Source organism: Podarcis erhardii, assembly GCF_964252035.2.
Source record: "Podarcis erhardii genome assembly, chromosome: 2".
NCBI lineage: Eukaryota > Metazoa > Chordata > Lepidosauria > Squamata > Lacertidae > Podarcis > Podarcis erhardii.
In genome coordinates this window covers 54,625,584-54,648,425 of record NC_138498.1, presented here as the reverse complement: position 1 = coordinate 54,648,425, position 22,842 = coordinate 54,625,584, and the positions used below count along the sequence as shown (strand labels likewise).

The window sequence follows — 22,842 nt, the reverse complement described above, 5'->3', positions numbered from 1 at the left end:
AGATGAAAGTGATCCTACATAGTTTGAGATATTCACAAGATGCCAATAATACTGCTATGTAAGTTAATGAATGATCCCCTTAACTGAAGAAAACCGTTTTTGCAAGTGTATGGATTGTCTGTGTAGGGTGTAGATGAGAAGAAACTGAAAACCTTCAGCACACATATCTACATGTGGAAGTGTCTTCTGCTTGCACCAGTGGGATAAATTCAAGCTGTTATCAAATTCCTGCTTTTTTGATCCAGTAATACCTTTCCATTCAGGTAAGACATATCTCTGCAGACTAGGACAGATTAGAATAAAAAGATATACTTGGGGATCATATCCTGGGAATGGCCCATGTTGTGTATTCTATAGAAATAAAAACTGTCCTTTCTAAATAATTATTTTTTTTTTTTATAAATTTTTATTGGGTTTTCAAATTTTTTAACAATAAACAACACATATGACTTCCCCCCACCCCCCCACATACATCCCACTTCCCCCATTTAATTCAGCAAGTTCTTATTCCTCTCTCTAAACTTAATCTCATTATTCTCCAACTTAGTTCATCTTATTAAACCCCATATTATTACCCTATCTTCTTATATGCAATAAATCCTTTTTTCTAAGATCAATCAAAATTTATGTATCAATCTCCCCTTTTTTATATTAAAGTATAAATCAAATTTACAATATCCAAAAATCATAAAGTTTTTCAAAAATCTGTTTTTCCCCCTCCCTCCCTGCCCGGGTATCTGTCCCTTCCCAGGTAGTTATCCTCCCATAAAATTCCTAGCCAGGATTCCTCACATCTCCAGCCCTCAAGTCTATTTCAGTCTCTCTCCGGTTTTTCTGTTGATATTCCTTTTTGCTGGTTTCCAGGTCTCGAAGGGTGTCTGTTACAGTTACTTCCTCTTCTCCCAGTTCAAGCCTAATTGAGAAAACTTGTTGCCAGGGTTCTACCAAAAGTCCTCCAGGTTGCAGATAATAAAGGCCAGAAAAGAGGAGGAAGTCCCAGTTATATTTCTTTACTCCTTTAATTTTCATAATTCCACAGTTTCCAAGGGCTTCCTCCTTCACTTTTCTCCTCAGTCTCATGTCTTCATACTTTGTAATCCAAAAGGTTTCTTTGTTCTCTGGCAACATAGGTTTCCACACTTTCTCTTCTCCGACTTCCTCCTTCACCCCCTCCAAAGATGTCATATTTGGTTGAGCTACAGAGTCTCTCAAGAACAAGTCTCTAGTTCCATCAGCAAGGTTGTTTGTTTTAAAAATCAAGGTCATGTATTGTTCTTGTAAGATTCCCACGAGAAAAGAGGCTCTCTCAATTTGTGCTAGTAATTTTCCTTCTGCAGCCATTGTAGTGTCACTGGTTTCCCCTAGGGGGATTGCCATTGTTCAAAGTTCTACGCCAGCAATCCTTTACCCTATTGTTTATTACTTTGTTTCAAATCACGTCTGTTTATATGTAACACCTTTAAACCAAAGAGATATATAGTAATACAGTTTTGTCCTTTGTTCAGCTGTTTGACAGCTCAGTTGACAGCTGTCAAACTCCGATTCCTTAAGGCTAGATTGGTGCAGGACGCTCCCAGGTCCAAGGGGGGGGGGTCACAAAAGTTTCCAAAGTTCGTCTCTTCCCTCCAGCACAACTTGACAAAATAAAACTTGTTCTTAAAAGTTATTAAAGTCTCTTACCAGTTTCCGTAGACATAAAATCTTTTTTCCGATCTTAGATTTTCGCTCCTTGCTTCCAATTGTCCGTATGAAAGGGGGGTGCGGACTTCCCTTTAGCACATCCCCCCGTTTGCCCGATTTAAAAATAACGATTTTTTTAAAGTCCAAATTTTCTTCTACTCACGGGGTGTTTGTATCCAATCGAATTTTCAGGTAGAAAGTTGACGCTCTCCGGTGAATGGCTTGCGGCTTCACTCCACTGAGGTAGCGGTTTTACTCTCAGCACCACGCCGCCCCCCGTACCTTCTCCGCAGCCTTTAAAAAGGCTCTTCGACTGTCAGGGGGGGCGCTTAAGGTGCCCACCGAGTCACCAGGTCCACAGGTATCCGCACCTGTGGTTTCTAAGGGTCCCCGCGTCGCCGGCGCGGCAAGACCCGTCCTCAGAGGAGCCGATTCCCTCCGGAGCTCGGAGGGAATCCGCCATTACACCGATCGCGTCAACCCGGAAGTCCCTTTCTAAATAATTATACAGAATACACACACACATCCAACAAGCAATTATACAAATGGAAAGAAATCATAACTGACAATACCGTGCTTCCACTATGGAGTTTAATTATATGTGAAAGCTTAGCATATATCTTTCACTGGCATATAGCAACAGCATCACTACTGTTGCTTAAGGCCCTGCATCAGTGTTTACCAGAATAAGACTATGCATACCTTTGCAAAGTAAAGCAGTTGAGAAAGCAAAAGAAAAGGAAATAAGAGAAGTCGTACTAATGATTAAACAAATCAGGCTTTAAAAGCATTATTTGCCTGGGCAAACAAGGCAGTTGGGTGTCTTTGAATTTATGATGCTTCAGCAGTATTCAGTTTATATTAGATTTGCAGCCAGCACTGACTGTTAAAGGAAGCAAAAGGATGCAGAAAATGTGGTATTTGCAGGGTGCTTCATGAGACAGAAGCTGGCCTATTGATGTTAATGGACTTTTTTGCAATTTTTAGTTTGCTGGAAGAGAAGCAGGGTGAAGACTGACACGCAAAGATTAGGAAGCAGCAGGAAGCTTCTTTTAAAAGGATAAAAATGGGCATTTTTGCATTCACCAGCACTTACCTCCTGCTCACGCTGAAATATTACAACGCGACCCCCCTTGTCCCCTGTCGCTAGTAATTCTCCTGTGTGGTTGAATTCTACTGTAGAGATAATGTCAGCTGAAAAGAAAAAGACAAAGGCAATTTAAGTTAACTGCAAACTGGCTTTGCAGAGGCATCTAAAGGCTTCATTGCCTATATGGTTACAGGAACAACCACCGCCGTCAGGGCTTTGCCTCCCCTGTGGAATTTCTATGGAGCAGTTGGATGTTCTATTATACTTGAATATCATAAAGCGAATTCATAGAAATTGTAAGCAAAGAATTGTCAAGATTTAAAAATCCATATGAGCACTTCAAATAGTCAGCCATTACATTCTTGCTTTTGTCACCAGCATAAATGGCTGGGATGTTTACACTGGCTGGGGGATGGTGTGTGGGAAAAGCACGAGTCTTTACAAATAGCATTTCATGAGGGCTGGCCCGTGGTGCAATCTCCAGGCCCCATGTGATTTATGGGATGAAGCAGCCTTGCTGCAGGAGAGGGGGAAATAACCTTGCTGGATAGTCTGTTAAACATTATTCTTTATTAATTTTCAAGTGATGTACAGCAATCTAGGGAGGTGTGCACTCCTAATGCTTGAAAGGGGGAGTGTACAATGTCATCTTCCAAAGAGAAGGAAAGGACCACTGGATGTTAAAGGCTACAATAATGTTCCTGCTATCAGAGTTGGAATCCTTGGTTTCTAAAGAAGTTTTAAAAAATTCATTACATAAAACATCAACAACATGGTACTGGAAATACCCGGGAAGTCACAGGCACTATCAGAAATGGCACCTGAGGTTACTACAACTGCATTCCACGCTGTAGTCACAGTGATAACCGACATGCCGGTTGAAGGCCAAATTGCATTTTTCTAGTTACTGCTGCTTGACAAAATGCAGTGTCCCTGTGACAAAAGTGCTTTCCAAGGAAAAAATATCAGCATCTCTCATAATAACAGAGTAAAAGTTGCATGTTTATTCTCCTTGAAAAATGTCTAAAAAAATGTTGTCTCCTCCAGCAAGTATCTGCCAAATGCCAAACTTTGGAACCACAGTGTGAAATGGGATGATGTGCCAGTTATCACTGCCTCTCACTTAAATCCTCAGGAAGCAGCAATAGGTAAATACCACCTTAGATACTATTCATTAGCGTTCCCTGTATTCTATCATCACCTAGATTCACTCCAATATAATCTTCCCATAACAATCACACTGTCTAGTATAACGGATTCAAAACCACAGAGAATCTACACTGACACGAAATCTTTTGATTAAACTTCTATTAATTACAGAGTAAAAACACACACCATTTTTTCATTCTGAATGTTCTTGTCAATAGTGAACAAAGAATATTTTTGTTCATTCATTCACACACACACACACACACACACACACACACACGTATACACAGTGCTTTTTTTTCCAAGAAAAATGTTTAGGGGTACCCTCACACTGACTCAAGAAAATCACCTTTTATAGTTCAAATCAGGAAAAATAAATACAGTAAATGGACAAAAGTACAAAGATTCACAAAATGTTTAGAGGTATGAGTCCCCCTGCATCCCCCTAGAAAAAAGCACTGCATATATGTATATATATCTCCCAATGGGAAGGGCATGCGGTGTTAGCAGAGTGAGGAAAGAATGATGCTCATATGTTCCTTTCAGCCTCTTCCCCATTCCCCTCTCTCAAATAATTCTGCCCACAGGGCCAGAGCCTGGAAGGAGTAGAGGTGCCCAGGTGGTTGGCTCCCCTGCTCAGCCTCAGCCTTAGGAAAGGGGCCAGAGCTAAGGGGACACCAGTAGTGGGAAGAAATGAGGTTGAAGCATCAAGGGAGGAAGACAAATGACAAAGTGCATGGGCACAAGGGCCTCTCACCCAAGGCTCCCCCGAAACCTGGAGCCAGTCATGAAATTCATCCCCTTCAAATACAAATATACAGTACACCACAAAACTGAAATGTGTTTCCTCAGCCAATGAGCCCATGCCTCGTGGCTGGGTCGGCCCTGAATAAGATCTACGTTAGGATCCGCTGCCTGAGTGGATCCTGCTGAGTTTAATGGGATTTACTCCCTAGTAAGTGTGTGTGTTAGGTGTGCTGCCTAAACTACACATGCCATACATGTGTAGTTATCTTTTCTGTAGCCCACAGGGATATGTTTCAACATTTACAGCTCCATGGCGACCACCTCCCAAACCCACCCCTATAACGCAATGTCTGGAAGCATTATGTTATTCAAACACTCTGAAGTGAAATATAATGGAATATACATTTAACTAAAATACAGTAGAGAGGTGCTTGGGCAGAGAGTGATTTGACTTACAAATGCTGTCCCTTTCAAAAGGTGGAAGAAAGGAGTTTTTACACTGCATCAAGGTAAGCGGGTAACCTGCTGATGAGTGGATTTATCAGGGCTATTCTTAGGAAAATATGTCAGGGGTTAATTCCATTGCAATTACTCCCTGTCTTCAGCAACTGCATCTGAGTGCAGCTTTCAGTGAATGCAAAGCACAACTAGAGAGGGAGAAAAAATGGCTTCCAACATAGCAGTATTGCTAGCTAAGGGCTTCTTTTATAAAATGAAGGCTTTTACACATTTTTAGCTTCTGGCATCCATTTTCATTGTGTGTTAGGGAGCAGGTTTTACAGTGTCATGGGCTTCTTTCAGCACCCAATTTACATTTGCTCCCTAACAAGTTATATCTAATAAAAATAAAGACACAGCTATCAGGACCTTGTTTCAGGGTGCACTGCCAACCCAGGCATCTCTTCTTTCCTTCCTCAGAATGTCTAGTCTAACACAGATGTGTGATGTAGAACCTTCATATTGGGTGCTAGAGGCACAGCAGAATGATGTCATTTTACATAGTGAAATGGGACATTACAAGAAAGCCATGTGGAGTGGATGCCTCATAAAGTCTCATCTTTTCCTCAGAAATCTGGGGAAGCAAAGAGGTGGTATGTTTTGTCTCCACAAGGTATGATAGTAACAGACAACTGGCCTCCCACATGGTTACATCCTACTATATAGTAAACTCCGCCTGGTAAATTGTAATCTGTGTTCATTGCCATTGTGAGTTCCATTTAGCCCAAATGCATGTTGATTTGCGCTTTTAAGAGCCTGTGACCAACACTCTCCATGGATCCAGCCACTCTCTATGCAAGAAGCCTACTCCTCACATATACTCCCCCCCCCCATGCCTGCTGGGCCATGAACATCCAGATGGCATTAGGCAGGTGAATAATGAGTTCCATGCTGCCTCTATTAATATTTGCACAATTTTCTCCATATTGCCCTGTCTCTTCAGCACTAAGCATATTTACCAAGACATGAATGCTTTCTGAAGTTTGTCTTAACTAATTTATAGCACTTGCTTGCTGTGAATAGATTTAGGAAGACAATTTCATTGTAGACAGGGCTGTGACAACAGCTGAGAAACCCACAAGGGCTGCAGTGGGATTTATAGTATTCTCTTCTTATTATTATTTGGCGATTACTTGTAGCCGAGTAAGATTGTCTTCCATGAACATGGTCTTAGCAGTAAGTCCGTAAGTGACTGTGGAGGCCATCATGTCCTTCCACAGTGGGGACATAGGTTTCTGGGCAGGAGTTGATCACGGTGAGGGTTTGCCAAACGTTTAGCGTTCCATTGTCTTCAAGGTCCACAACACCTTCAGTAAAGGCTGTTCTCCAATTGGTGTGCTCGCAGGCAAGTGTTTCTCAATTGTCGGTGTTTATACTACATTTTTTAAAGATTTGCCTTGAGAGAGTCTTTAAACCGCTTTTGTTGACCACCAGCATTACACTTTCCATTTTTAAGTTAGGAATATTTTTAAGTTCGGATTATTGTTTGGAGGACTATAATCAGCCATCCAAACAACATGACCAGTTGTTTGTTGATGTTGAAGAATCATTGCTTTGACACTGGTGATCTTTGCTTCTTCCAGTACACTGGCATTAGTTCACCTGCCTTCTCAAGTGATATGTAATTTTTTTCTGGAGACATCATTGATGGAATCTTTTGAGGAGCTGGAGATTGTATTTCTAAGTGGTCAATGTTTCACAAGCATACAGTAAGGTTGGTAGTACAATAGCTTTGTAGATACGTATTTTGGTTTTCCTGCAAATGTCCTGGTCCTCAAACACGCTATGCTTCAATCACTGAGTTGGATTAGTGGCACTGAAGAGGGGTTGTTTTGCGCTTGTTGGTGCAGCACTTTGTGTTTTTTGGATGTTGAGTGATAGGCCAACCTTTTTGTAAGCTTCTGCGAAGATTTTTAGGATGGTTTGCAGGTCATCTTCTGAGTGTGCATACACTATGTTGTCATCAGCATACTGAAGCTCTAAGACAGAAGTTATGGTAACCTTACTATTTGCTTTCAGCTTACTCAACAGTATTCTTCATATCCCTAATAGAGATGTAAAAGACATGATTGCACTGGCTGTTAGTAGCTTGCTTACTTTAGAGGATTTAGCACTGACCTGCAAAGAGCTAGTCGTTCTGGAGAGCTAGCAATAACCACACCAATCTTGCAACTGCACTATTTATTAACAGAAGTAAAATGTTTTAAGGTGAAGTGTGAGAGCACACACAGGTTAATGACTTGGGGTTTGCAATACCAATACAGAATGGAAGGAATTAATAATACTGCATGTTACACAGTATTAACTACACCACCCCCACTGCCTGAACCTTTTGCTTAGTTGCTGCTGCAGAATGGGAGTGGGAGAGCTAGAGGCAAAAAGATGCCTTATGTAAGAGTAGGAGGCTAAACCTTATAGGCTCAGCTTTGTTATGAAGAAAGAAAAGGAACCGGGAAGGTGGGAGAAGGTTTCATACAAAACACACAGTTTCCCAGTTCCACAAGAGCAAAATAGGAGTGAGATTGGGAAAATGAAGAAAACAGAAACAAGTAAAGGAGTTGAAACTGAAGCAACACCATCTAATGTTCTTCTTAACTTTTCACTGAAACAATACATGCAGAACTGCAGATAGGGTTCCGTGCTTTAACAAGGACTTATCATTTTAGGCAATTCTTCCACCTGCCAAGAGTGGATGCCTCCATTCAGGGTGGCCAGTAACCTGAACCCCATGGCAAGGCAACTCACCCTTCTCTACAACCATTGTGGCTCCAAGGATTCTTGTGAACTCACCAAGTATTCTTCTTTGCCTGTACCTCTCCACAAAGGATTCCTGACTAGGAAAACAACAAACATGGTGCAGAGGCAAGGGGGCAAGGCAATGAATTGGCATGGAAGGGAACTACTTAAAGAGAGAAAGATGCCAGCTGCCTCAGCCATCAATGGGACTATGGTATCTAAAAAGGACAGTGCAGAGTAGTCTTCAAGAATGACCCTCCAAACCCGACTAAATTGGGAGTGCAATGTGCACCCAATTATAGGGAAAAAATATTCGAAAGGCCTCACTCTGAATCTCAAACAGATTTTCCTAAAGTATTCAGGCTGGACATGAGCATCATTGCACAACAAAAGACACAGGTGGCGAGTTTCCTGGCTTAGCTTCAGTCATACAAGCTAAAAGCCCTGCCAGAGTACTAAACACAAGTCAGATATTTGTCCCTACATCTCAAATCTTATTTTAATAAAGTCATCTGGTCCTTGCTGAAAAACATAAAAACTTAGTCAAAACAAAAAAATTCCTTCCAGTAGCACCTTAAAGACCAACTAAGTCAGTTCTTGGTATGAGCTTTCGTGTGCATGCACACTTCTTCAGATACGTATCTGATTGGTATCTGAAGAAGTGTGCATGCACACGAAAGCTCATACCAAGAACTGACTTAGTTGGTCTTTAAGGTGCTACTGGAAGGAATTTTTTTGTTTTGACTATGGCAGACCAACACGGCTACCTATCTGTAATAAAAACTTAGATCTGTCTGGAAATACAAAAAAGGCACTTTGGTCTAATTACGAGAGGATAATCATTCATTTATAAGGTATAATTAATTAGCAAACTTGAGGTGCTGCTTGCATTAGATCAGCAGTTACTTGGATCAGTTCTGGCTTGTGCCCAAGGTGCTTTCCCCGATTTAACCCAATGATGCTCTCAGTGCTTGGACACTAAAGGATTTCTGGGGCAGAGACAGAGTACGAAACTCCTCTGCAACAGAGAGGCCAATAAAATAGAGGGGGAAACCCAACCAATTATTCTTTGGCCTGTTACATCAGGAAAGATTGGATGGGAGACACCAAGGGTGGCATTCAAAACACATTTTGTGCTAGCGCAAGTATTAGCACTGACCCAAGGCGATTTCCACCCCTCTTCCCTCTGAGCATGCTTCAAGCCATCCCCAAATATGCTCTGAATGTTTTGGGGAACCCTCCAGGACATAGGGGAGGAAGGGGAAGAAAGTACAATCATGTAAGGAAAAATGGTTGCATTGGTGGAATGTTCACCTTAGCACTACGTTGATTGCAACCCTCAAGTGACTGATTCCACCACCCCCCCCCTTCAGGAGATGAGCATCTAAGTACACAATCCCAAGAGCGGCAGAGGTAGCCTTCTTTTCCTTGGCTAGTTGGGAAAATATCCTCTATTCTTCTAAGTGTCATCTGTCAGTGTTTAAAATTGCAAGGACACTCCTAAGCTGTTGCTTGTTCATTTTTAGGGTTAACTTGTGTCATTGGAATGCACTACAGTCTGATCCTGATTGTCACCTGCTACTTCAAACCAGCCTTCATTTAAAGGCCAATGCAGTGTGCAGTATTAATTCGAATTCATAATGCTATTTGCACGATCGGTATATATAATTCATGACTCTTCTTCACGAGAAGACTCCAGCAGCAGATTTGTGGCAACAGAGGAAAAAAACTAAGATTCCCCCCCTCCTGCCCCCCTCCGCCCCATCCCTTTTACTTGCTTTCCTACACATGCAGTGCCTGGAGAGTGCGGAATTCAACGAAAACAGTTTCCATGGTGATCCTTCTTTTCTCCATGAGGCAGATGATGCCAGCCCGTACTTCTCTCCCTTCTGAAGTACATTAATGCTCTTTATTGCTTTCATGCTAAATATATTGAAGATTGGATTTGATTTCCTCAGGAGCAATACCATTTTTATCGGGGGGGGGGGGGAGGAATGGAAAGTAAGAAGCAGACACAGAACTCAGCATGAAAAATGTCATCTTTTCATTTCAGGCAAAAAAAAATATACACCAAACGGATGGCCCACCCACAGACTAGCTTGAGGTGGCAGTGTAGGTGGGGCTATATCTGGATTGCCATGGAGAGATAAAATTCCTCATCTTTTTCATATCGCCTGCAAACAGGTCTGAACTGAAATGGGTTGATACTGCAAATGTTTTTGCTCCCTGGTGTAAAGCTTTCATCATCGGGGGGGGGGGCAGGGTCTTGAAATAGTGGAAAAGAGGAGGGGTGGCACCTCACACTCATATTCCACTCTCATAATTTACCATATTCCAGTTCACCAAATCTGACAGCCTAATTTGCATATTATGGGTTGGGAAAGTGTTTGAGTGCGTACACACACACCCCCCCTGCTGATTTTCCACTTCATATCGTTCCTTTCAAAGTTGTTTCATGGGAAGGAAACAGGTGGTTGGGCTTCTGCAGATACTTTTGTAGAAGAAGAGAAGAAGAGTTTGGATTTGATATCCCGCTTTATCACTACCCGAAGGAGTCTCAAAGCGGCCAACAATCTCCTTTCCCTTCCTCCCCCACAACAAACACTCTGTGAGGTGAGTGGGGCTGAGAGACTTCAGAGAAGTGTGACTGGCCCAAGGTCACCCAGCAGCTGCATGTGGAGGAGCAGAGACGCGAACCCGGTTCACCAGATTACAAGTCTACTGCTCTTAACCACTACACCACACTGACTCCCTAGCGTGCCTTTTGAAATGTACTTTATGAGAACTGTCTTTCATATATATAAAAAAAATCCTAGCCGTAAGCCTATGAACTGTTTCTGACAGCAACACTACTGAACACAGTAGACTTTACTTCTATGAAAACACTTATAGGGTTGTACTTTTAATTTAAAAAAAAAAAAAGAAAAAAAAGATTAACCTTCAACTCACCTGCAAAGGCTGCAGAATCATAACATCTTCCTTTTCTTATGCCTGGAAATTAGTTACTTATTTTCCTTTCTGTATACAGTTTGGTGTTTTGTTGTCAGTCTTAACACTTACATGTTGGAATTTTATCTCTGATACTGTTGTAAAATAATCATCATTAAGTTACACAAATTTTCCCCAAGACCAGGAATGGGAAATCTGTGACCCTCTTAATGATGATGGTGACTGGGAGCAGCCACCGGGACCATTTAACACCAGTCCTAAAGGATCGGTATTGGCTCCCAGTACGTTTCCGAGCACAATTCAAAGTGTTTGTGCTGACCTTTAAAGACCTAAACAACCTCAGCCCAGTATACCTGAAGGAGCATCTCCACCTCCATTGATCAGCCTGGACACTGAGGTCCAGCTCCAAGGGCCTTCTGGTGGTTCCCTCACTGCGATAAGTTACAGGGAACCAGGCAGAGGGCCTTTTTGACAGTGACACCCTCTCTGTGGAACACCCTCCCATCAGATGTCAAGGAGATAAAGAACTATACAACTTTTAGAGGACATCTGAAGGCAGCCCTGTATCAGGAAGTTTTTAATGCTTGACGTTTTGCTGTGCTTTCATTATGCTGGAAGCCACCCACAGTGGCTGGGGCAGTACAGTCAGATGGGTGGAGGTAAGAAATTGTTGTTGCTGTTGTTGGACCCCCATCAGTCTTAGTCAACATGGCAAATATTCAAGGATGGTGGTAGTCCAGAAACATCTTGAGGGCCACAGGCTCCCTGCCTCTGCATTATTGGACAGTTGAAGCTTGGGGTCAGGGTGGGGGTGGCTGTGGAGTCCTCCCAGTGGAGGCAGCTCTATACTCAGGGGGGTGGGGGGACAAGACAATGGCAAGGTCAGGAGAGCCTGCATTTATGTGTGCACCTGTGGGGCAACTGCGGTGGGGCTCCTCAAACTTGCCACTTCCACCCTGCCCTGCCCCATCCCTATGCCAAAAAGTACAGCGCTGCCACCTCTGGATTGTGAGTCAGGAATCCCACTCACCAACAGATTTGTCATTAACATGGTGGAAGCCGAGGCCTTTCTGGGGGGAAGTCCTCATTGACTTGGTATAGCCAACATGCATTCTCTTTAACAATCCTTAGGCTACAGAGACTGTGGAGTCTCCTTCCAGAGAGGCAGCTATCAGGCAAATTTCAAAGATAGGTTTCAGATGTCACAGAGAAACAAGGGGAGTGGAGGCATTCACAATTCTTCTGGTGCTTATAGAATAGGAACTTTCCCTGGGAAAGAAAGAGGTGCCTTTGCACATGAAGTTTACTCATATCACTATGGAGAAAGGATGGGGGAGTTCTACTTTGGACACAGAGCGTGAATCACTTGCCAGCTCTATTTCATGATGACTGAGACTGCTCTTCTGGATGAACTGGATTCTACAGAAAACTTCTGTTGCAAAGTAACTCCCAGACAGGTTTCAAAGTTCTCATCTTATCTTTGAACTCCGTAACAGCTGCGGACTTTGGTAATATGGCACCCGGAGTCAGGACAAAATTTGTCCCCCCTCCCCATATTTCTTATTTTCACAGTAATTCCTTTTGGTACAGTTGCTTTTTTATGAATCTTCTCAGTAGGTACCCATATAAATATAGGATTATTATTATTATTATTATTATTATTATTATTATTATTATTATGCATTCCCTCATCTTGGCATCCTTTGTGGGGGACCAGCTGCAACCATCCTAAATCCAGCACTGACCATAAATAAGGATTTCAACCCTGCAGATGATAAATTGAGAAGTACCATTTAAAAAAGCCCCCAGGAAACCTCAGGGCTGCCAAATGATGAAGGATTTAGATCATTCAAATCCCAAGCTATGAGTTGTTAAATCCAGTTTAATGCTGATAAGTGTGGGATAATAACTCATTGCACATCCCCTCTCTAAGCCCACCAAACAGAAAAAGGACAACAGATTTATTGAAGGAATAGGGATACTAGCACTGACCAGGCTGAGTGATTGTACGATAATCCCCAATGTCCCAGGCCTGCTGTGTGACTTTAATAAAGGCAGCCAATGGGATATTGCAGTGTTCCAGCAACCACAGAAGGGAATTTAAATCTAAGAGAGAGCTTTCGTGGTGTTTTGATGGATAAAATAAACACAAGGAGATAAAAGGAAAATTATAGGTATTGAGAGAATGGAAAGGAACAACATTTGGGGCTGCTGGACCCTTGGCCTGATCCCCACAATTGACAGACACTCAGCATATACCTCTGGTCCCTGACAGTCATCTTAGAGACTGCAAGGGTGGGTGTGAGTGTGCCTCTCCCCCCAAAAGACACCTCTGAAGAACTGTACCCAAAGACATTCAGTAGAACCTTCTCTGTTGAGTTCATTAAAATGACAGTGAATATGTATCAAAAGGATACATATTCATTCTCTCATGCAAATCCTTTCTGAAAACCCATTTCTTTTAAAATAAAATCTGATATGTGCTCTAGGACAGCAATACAGAACAAAGGCCAGCAGTTGAAAAATTATGTTTATGCTTCTGCAGAGAGATTGTGGAAATAACAGTTCAGAGTCTGCCAGTCTAGAGACTGGATAAAAGGCCTCAGACGAACAGTTTCAAGTCTAGGCACAGCTCTGAACTACAGAGTAAGTTTTCAGGCTTTAGTTTGTAGCACTTTGCATCATGAGAAAGAGGATACACTGCTCATCCCATCTCCTTTTGCAAGCATTTCCCCAAATGTGATTCTAGGGATCAGCAGTGGCCATTTAAAACAAGAATTACATTAACAATTATCCTAGTGAAACCAGCTATCCTATGATATGGATGGTTGCAAGTAAAACATAACAAAATGCAGTGTTATGTCTACCTATATCTGTTGAGTTGATGGCTGGGACATAGGAAACCAAATCATCTACAGGTAGGCTATCTGTGCAATGCCAGGGAGCTTTAGGAATCACTGGTAAGAGGTTAAAGGCATTATACAGAAAAAGCAACCCAAAGAAGTCATTTACCAGCCATGGACAATAAGCAAAGAAGTATCTGCCCAAGATGAAGAGCACAGGAAGACAGGCAAAGTTGCATGACACCAGGGCCAACAAACTGTTGTCCAGTATCCAGGTAAAGCGATAGGTTTTGACTCAGAAATATTTATAACCAGGCTAGAAGAGGGAGAATTAATGGTCTGTCCAAAGTGGGACAACAGAACCATGCTGCAGCACGGACATCTTTATCCTTGATTGACACACCAAAAAGAGCATCAGTCCATACGACTACAAGTCTCACCATTAAGGTTCCAGCACACCTTATATAGCCATGACTATATTTTCACAGTGTATAATATAGGCATCTTTTTGAGCAGGCATCCCCAAACTTGGCCCTCCAGCTGTTTTGGGACTACCCTTCCCATCATCCCTGACCACTGGTCAGGTTAGCTAGGGATGATAGGAGTTGTAGTCCCAAAACAGCTGGAGGGCCGAGTTTGGGATTGCCTGCTTTTGAGGATCTTGAAGATAATTCTCTGTAGTGTGAAATCACTTTCAGTTTGGTCAATGAAAGCTACCATGAATCACCAAATTTGGAAATACATATTATTTCAAATTACAGTAACATACTTCAGAGTCAAACTACTCTCAAAGCAACGAGTTCAACCCCTTTCAATGTTACAGAAGATCCAGATTAAAAGACATACTGGGCAATGCTAGACATATTTGGAGAAGACCCACTGAAATGGTTGAACTTAAGACCGTAGATCTCAATGGATCTACTTCAAGTATGACTGACATTGGAAATCACCCAGTGTCTCCCCCCCCCCCATGGGCAATATCATGTTCTGTTGTCTATGATTCTTACCACTAGAAGGAAAGGTATGGAAGTATCCTCCTGGGAAGCTAGTTTACATACTAATTTAGAGACAAACTGGAAGAAAAGCTCATCTTCACATTTCCTTTTCCCACAAAATTTGGCTTAGGAAGAAGGGGAAATGTGTTTCTGCGCAGTCCGCAGGCCCTTTGCAACACCTAAGTCCTTGCTAGTCAGAACAACGAATTGCTTAATGCTTGTAGCCCCAAGCAAAATTTCTGCTTAGCTATTAATATGCCCTCATTGCAGAGTTGAATTTCTGCCCACTATTCCAAATTACGTAGAAGTGGAATGGCAGAGTTTCAAGAACCCTGTGTTTAATAATTAGGTTAAAAAGTATTAGGGAAGGAGGGAATGATTCCCGATGTTTCAATGGAAGGGTCATGCCCAGATTATGTGAAGCAATCAATCTTCTTTCAAACTGTGTGGTCCACAGTGGGGGAGGGGGCTACAGAGGTTAAATCAGGATCTAATGGCATGCAAAATCACACATGATTGATCTGTATTGATTTTCCCCTGCTGAGAGGAATGATAGGCTAGCAAACAGAAATCAATTCCACTGCATTAAACTCAGTACGGTACGCATCTGGGCTCATCAGCAAAAATGGCTCAAACATTATTGCCCAATCACAGAGATGTGCATTGTATGTATATGTTCGTATCTTACTGCTTGCTACGGATAACCAAATTTCTTTATTTGAGCTGGTGGCGTTTTAAAGAATTATAATTCAAAATGGCACACGCTTGCAAACTATGAAGAAAGACTGGATCCTTGCTTGACAAACCATTATTATATATAGTTAACCAAAACTTTTGAATGTACCTGAGAAAATTCCAGTCCAGACAGAAAAATTCACTTTGTTTCAACTATGGGAAAGACAAAATGTCTGTTAGCTACAGGCTTCATCACCCACTATGGTTCAGGCCAATTATACAAAAGGCAGAGTATAAAAATGAGAATTACAGTACAAGCTATTGTGTAAGATTATTACTATTAAGTGCTTTCGACAAAACTCGGCTCAGAATAGGTTTTTTTAGAAGCACAGTTCTCCATTTCATCAAATAAGAATTTGGGCTACTGATACAGTGGGTTTTATATTGGGAACCATTCCTAAGGCAAAATGCATGTGCTTGACTTTTATAAAAGGGCCTTCTCTGTGGCTGCACCTAAAATCGTGGAATCTTTTCCCCTGGGAGGCTTAGCTGACCCACACATTTGGTGTTTTGCTGTATGGCAATGCCTAACAGGACGGGCATTTATTGGATAGATACTTTTTATTCAATGACTTGGTTTTATCTGCTGCATTTCTGTTTTTATTATGTTATTAAAAAGTTAAAAATACTGTATTTTATGGTTGGTTTTAATTGTTATTAGATGCCGAATGGTGCAGAAGCACCAAAAGGGCAGGATATTAAATGTTCAATTAAAACAGTCCAACAAAGCACGTTTATACATCCTAGCATTTGCTTGTGACCACATATGGGGGGGGGCGGAGAGGAGCCCAAATTTGTTATCAGTACAGGAGACACAACCTAAGCTAGCTGAGCAAGATTTCCAGTTGGGGTGAATGGAGTGTCACTGCAATGCAAAACTCCTTGTGCTTTACCATGACTAAGAGAAGCAGAATCACGAATGACAGCCGAAGAAACACGGTATCATTTACGCTGGCAAATAATCTAAGAGCACAACCTTATCCATGTCTACTCAGAAGCAAGCCTCCCTGCTTTCAGCAGTGCCTACCCCAACAAGGACTCCACCCTAACTTTATGTGAGGAGTAGTGTGCACAGTTCTGAACACTGGAAATGTGGAAACAGAGACGGGCCAAAATCAGCAATAAAAGGTGTGTGTACAAGAACAAAGAATAGGTAAGGAGGCTTTTAAAAATGTAAGCAGTAATTTGATAATTAGGACCATGTCAGTTATAAGCTCCTGTAAAATAGAGTAGCCTCCTCATTCCATCCTCTTCTACTCTTTAGTAGAGGAACAACAGAGTGTTTTCCAGTCTTTGCTCAGATTTAAGGCCAGAATGACAAAGATTCCAGCTTTGATTCAGGCTCCACCATATACAACAAGCTCGGTTCCTCATGCAAGTCTTGAATTAATTCCATTGCCATTCTTCCTGGGTTTCCCCCTCCCCTCTCCTGCTGAGTATATGGACTTTTGGCCCTTCTAAACCCATTGGAATGTAAAGTGTGTGTCTCGGGGCCATACATATGTCCCTTCATTAAACATACACCGTCTGTGCTAAAGAGATCAGGAGGTCAACAGGCCAAGGGTTGAAACCACAGAATTCGCTTTTTCATTTATCCTCTTGTTCTCCATGCTCCCCTTCTTTCCACTCCCCTTTGTCAGGAAATGATGGAGATTGACAATTACCAACTGGCAATCTCCTGTGCAAATGGTGGGTGCCCCACACTGGTCTCAAATTTGACAAACTGACCTTCACATTGCAAACATGCAACATGCCAGATTGGGGGGGTGGGGGTGGTAAGCTATCATTTTTAATTGGCCAGGCCACGAATAATGTTATCTCTGATAACTGAAGAGTGTGTTAAACCAAGAATTAGAACAGCAACCTCATGATTCTTCCTTACACTAGGAAAATCACTGGTGGGAGAGGGACAGAATTAATGGCTGCGCCAGAGGTGTTTCATCTCTATTTGCATGAAATCTGGTATCAGGCTGCAATCAAATGAGAGATTCACAACTTCTCATGATAAGGAGAGATAACATCTGCTCAAAGAGCCTTGCATTTTTACTTTGAATCAATCATATACTCTGTGAAGTCCTGGGAAATCACCACTAGGCAGTAATTTGGCACAATAGTTGCCTCATGGCAGGAGAGACTGATGGAAATTTTCAGACCTCTGCAAAGAGATTTCTAAAAGGAAGATGGGTCTATCTCAATCTGGGAAGTGATTTCCTCTGCACTTTCGCCAGAGAGATTTTGAACTCATTCAAGGAAGCTGATAACGACTCTAGACTCTACCGACAGCTCAATTTAATGTTCCTATTTTTATGAAGTATCTTGGAGCAGGTATTCACTGTAGCATAAAAGTGTTAATACTTTCTGTGCAAGGCTAAAAAGGCATTCCATTTTGCCCCCTAGAATGCTTTTTACTTCCTGGTGCCATTAATGGATCACCTTTTACTACTTTTTACTACCTCTTTAGCGGTTCGAATCCCCGCGACGGGGTAAGATCCCATTGCTCGGTCCCTGCTCCTGCCAACCTAGCAGTTCGAAAACATGTCAAAGTGCAAGTAGATAAATAGGTACCGCTCCAGTGGGAAGGTAAACGGCATTTCTGTGCACTGCTCTGGTTCGCCAAAAGCAGCTTAGTCATGCTGGCCACATGACCCGGAAGCTGTACACCGGCTCCCTCGGCCAATAAAGCGAGATGAGCGCCGCAACCCCAGAGTTGCCCACGACTGGACCTAATGGTCAGGGGTCCCTTTACCTTTTTAAGTACTAGACAATCTTTTAACACTATGGTCTGCTTCAAAGTTTCTACATGAAAAGCAGTTGCCTCTAGGAATCATCATGCAATCTGATTGCAGAACATTACATGTGCATTTTTCTGGGCGCACACATGTGAGAAAACCATAGCATCCCAGCTGATGTAAATACAGCAAACCAAATTCATGTACCATTTTGATCAATGATGATCTCAAAAGTGCCACCTTTTCTAAACCTGCTTCTGTGTCTTTGTAAGCCACTCAATATATAGAAAATAAGCAGGCAAAGCACAGAACATTTTTAAAAGGTCAGCATGTTGAATGACATTCTGCTTCATGCACAGAAGGACTTCCCCCGTAAGAATTCTGTAACAGCTCTGAAACACTAAGGGCCAAGCTAAATGTGAGACTAACTACATTGGCAGCAGCCACATTGGCTGAAAGTTAGTAACTACACAGGGAGGGTGCGATGGGCCAGGAGTACAGAATAGAGGCAGAAGCTGTAGTCTCTCCAGCTAAGGAGCTGGGCCAGGTTCAGGGCTCTAATCCTGCTGCTAGAGATGAAACCACTAACAGGAAGAGGTTTCCCTGAAAAATTTGCACTTGAACTCTGATGTTGTATAATCTACTCTTCTGCTGCTTATGTAGACTAGACCTTAGTTATTTTTATCCTGTGAATTTAGAAAATCCAGCAAAGAATATATTTTGCTAAGTTTTGAAAGATATGCAAAGCATGAAAAATTACACACCTGATTTACAAAACTGTATGCCTCCATGACAATACTTAGCTACAGAGACATTCTTTATTGTATGTATGCTTAGCATAATTAGAAAATATGCTTTCTGTAATGCAGTGAATTTGAAACAAATGATTAATTGCACAATTACAAAGATCCATCATTTTTATATCACTTTTATTTTGTAATTTCCACTGTTACATTTCTCTTTCTCTCATGCATATCCACACAAATTAGAGGAAATCTGTTTGGCAAGTGATGAAGTATCACATTAGTTCTTCAGTATTCGGAGTGGGTCTTATTTATCAGTACATTTTGATTTGCCCCACTGCTCCAGTAAGCTGAATGGAGAGCATTTTGGTCCCTTTCTTTTCCCCACTTATATTTCAGCCTCCACAGTGATCCATGCACTGCAGAAGTACAGAAAGGCTTGTTTTTGTTTCTCATGTTTTATTTGATTTCACATACTCTAATGCTTCATCATCAATGTCACCGGCAAGGTAAACAAGTAGCATGAATACATTTGCAACTATCCAAAGCAAGGCTTCCATGTTTTGTTTGTGGATGGGCCTTATCCAGAATTTAGCTGCAGTAGTGTCTGGTCAATTGACCACAGAGTCAATCATACTGTAATGATTTCAAACCCCCTTTCCCATGTGATGTTCAAAGACAGTTGTTGATTTAAACATGCAGGCTCTCTGTGTTTGCTGAACAATATCAAATGAGCTACATTAACAGAGTGTAGAAATGTTTTCAGGAACAACAAAAAACTCCTCGTTTTGCTTTTAAATTTCAGATTCTGCAAGATAATGCAGGTGCTGGTGAAGCTTTCTATTTAGCTACAGTTCTCTCAACATTGCCTTCCTGTTGTTTTAGAGGTGGTACATCTTAAGATAGGAGGGAAAGCAATCTTCCCCACAAATTATGAATTAATATGACTGGACACTGTTCCCTGTTATGCCAGTGTGACCTTGAGCATGTCCTTCTTTGTAGTATTTTCAGGTGTTCAGAGTCAAATCAGGACCTTGGTAAGCATGTCTCTTCCCTGCTCCCTCCAAGGAGCCCTGAGCCCTGTGACAAGCTAAACAGTGGTGAGTACAGGGTCTCCAGCATGAAGATTTAATGCTGCAGAAGCTACACCTGCTGAATTTCTGCCTATTAACCCACTATTAAAGTCAAAAGGCCATATCAGAAAAAGGTTGCAATTTTACTGACACATCTCAAAGGTTTCTGTGTGGAGAGAAATATGTTGCTCTTATGCACTCCTGTCTTAACAAAACAAGCTAAGGAAGTGCAAGTCTTGAAGTTGGTTCTTACGCAAGGCCAGAGAGAAAAAACAAACTCAGCACTTTATTCTTAGTTCTGGAACTGGCAACAATGCACCAGAGATTATCATCTTAATTTATTAAATCATTCAATTATTGACTCTATGACCTAAGAAAAGTGCCTAAGGTGGCTTACAATCATATAAAAAGAAGTATAAAATGCAAGGTAACACTACAATTAAACACTACAATTAACACTACTGGGTGAGCATTAAAAATAACCCACAATATTTGGAGTCCAACACCAGGCAAGATTAGAATATAGAAGCTTGATGGAAGAGAAATGTCCTACCCCACTACACCTAAAAGAACAAGACAACCCAAGGTGGGAAACACCAAAAAGCCCTCTTGCTTATCCTGACTGCACATCTCTGGATGGCAGAACAGAGCATAGATGCTGGTGTCAGGCCTGTTTGTTGCTGCCCCATAAGCTGCCATTCTCTGGGAGGCCCTAGGTTCACCACCGTAGGAGATTGCAACTGATGAAGGTATTCATGCTGGAAGAGGGACTCATTCAAATATCCTGATCCCAGGACATTTAGGCCACCTTAAAAGTCAGTAGTGGATGCCACAGTGGGGCCAAAGCAGCCACCTGACCTCCCTCTGGATGCATTGCTTCTGCATACTTTGATTCAGACTGGGTGGGGTGATGAGGCAGTGAGGGTGTTGTGGTACAAATACTCCACTCCGGATTGGCTCTGCCAGCAGGTTTGCACCCTACTGAGTTCACCACAGTCTCTTCCCTCCCTGTCCCAGTATGCAGCAATGACACAGCAGGAGGGAGTTCAGGTTAGCTGCACAGCATCTGCTACTGCTTCAAGTGGGCCCAAGTACAGAGTGGAAGCCAGTTCATATTAAGAAGGGCCTGTGTAACATGGGCAGAAAAGCAGACAGCAGAAATCCTGTCTGTTGCAGCAGCTGCAGTTTCTGGACACGTTTCAAGGGCAGCCCCACATAAAGTGTATTACTGTGATTTAATTTTAAAAAGGGTGCCCCCTGTAGGTTGATAAGACTCTCCAGTTCCCATCAGCCCCAGCCAGCATGGCCAATAGCTAGGGGAGATAGAAGTTGGGAGTGCAACATCTGGACAGCGCCACGTTGAGCTACTCCTGCTAGAGCAGTTAAGAGCATGATGCATCAGCTCTAGGTCTCTAATTCTCAGCCTCCAGGTATAAAACTGGGATAATGCTACTGACATACCTTACAGGACGGTTGTAAGGATTATAACGTGTGCAAAACACCTTGAGCGTGTTTGAAAAGCCCTATATAAATAAAATCCAGCTCTCCAAGACTCCTTTCATCTTAGCCTTTATGATCCCATTCATTTTGGGGTGTAAAGCTGCATTTCCACTTGAGTATCCAATTACTGAAGGTTCTACTAGCAGTAAACAGATTCTTACATATAATTGAAAAGCAAAGCAAAGAGAAATAGCTATATATTTCATCTCTGTTATTTGCCCAGCACCTGCTGAGGAAGAGATTCCAGAACTTATTTGCTCTATAAAATTGCATCCGTATTAGAACAAATAAAATTGATCTCTAAAAGGTCACGTCCTGAGAGCATGGGGAATTGTGTGCTGGCCAGCTATAACTCCTGGTTTATATCACTTTGTTTAGCTACAGCATGAAAACTTAAGCACATGTAACACAGCAAAGGCAATCTATAGCTGTCAAGACTTTTTATATACTGTTCCACAGTTTAGTGCTAGCCATGGAGGCTGTCTTGTGGCTATCCAAGTGAAGCCATCTGGTAGCTTATCAGGCAAACCCTATTGATTTTCTAAACATTTTAATGAGTCGTACCCAAATGTCACCAAGTGAGAGAGTTAAATCTGGGAAGCAGCAAGCTTCCTCTCACACCCGGCAGCTGTTTTTAGCATTTGATTGCCATAATTTTATACTGATGCCATCTACTTTTCTACATTATCATACTCATTGCAATATGATGCACATGCTTTGTAATTTTAGGGCCAAACACAGACTTTTACATAGTGTAAAAACCGGAAAATAATTAAACAAAGTAAACAACAACATGCCTATAGGGAATTTCAGAAACGTACATAGCCAGGACTATGATATACAATTACGTTATAAAGAAGTGGTTATTGTGATTTGTAGCTCATGCTGGTTAATCAGCACTGTGCCCCTGGGTAATCCATCTGTACAACAACCCTATGCGGAGGGATCTCCATCATTTCAATGTTGCAGAAGAGGAGACTGAATGATTGACATTTATTGAAGGTCAGAACTAGTGAGTTCCCCAGACTGAACTTCTGCCCGTTGGAATGGCCTCCCCTCTCCTTTCCCTGTGTGTTGTTCTGGGGGTTCTTCCCATCCTGAAAGCCAATATGGCAGGGGTGCCAAGGAGGGAATCATGTCCTGCCTGTCCCCTTACGCTGAGTCCCATTAGCAAAACTACTTAGTTGAATCCGACCTGAAGATTCAAAATTCTCTTTTGGTACTTCACATCTGCAAATGGCAGTACTCTTTTCTATCCTATTTGCTTTATCCACACAATATTTCGGCTTTATTTGTTGGCACACAATTTTACTTCTCCTCTCAATCTCCTTCCCCAAGATGCTCCAGTAACAACCCCCTCAAATACTTTTGATGA

The 22,842-nt window shown here is 42.0% G+C and overlaps 1 protein-coding gene across 5 annotated transcripts in view; it reads right to left on the bottom strand.

Annotated features, from left to right (window-relative positions):
* PPP2R2B (protein phosphatase 2 regulatory subunit Bbeta) overlaps window positions 1-22,842 on the bottom strand; it is a 254,498-nt gene that overhangs the window by 82,770 nt on the left and 148,886 nt on the right. For all 5 annotated transcript variants that reach the window (XM_081852123.1, XM_081852125.1, XM_081852126.1 and 2 more), the window contains one exon: window positions 2,777-2,874. In XM_081852123.1, the coding sequence (XP_081708249.1) occupies window positions 2,777-2,874 (98 nt within the window). The remainder of the gene's footprint in view (window positions 1-2,776; window positions 2,875-22,842) is intronic.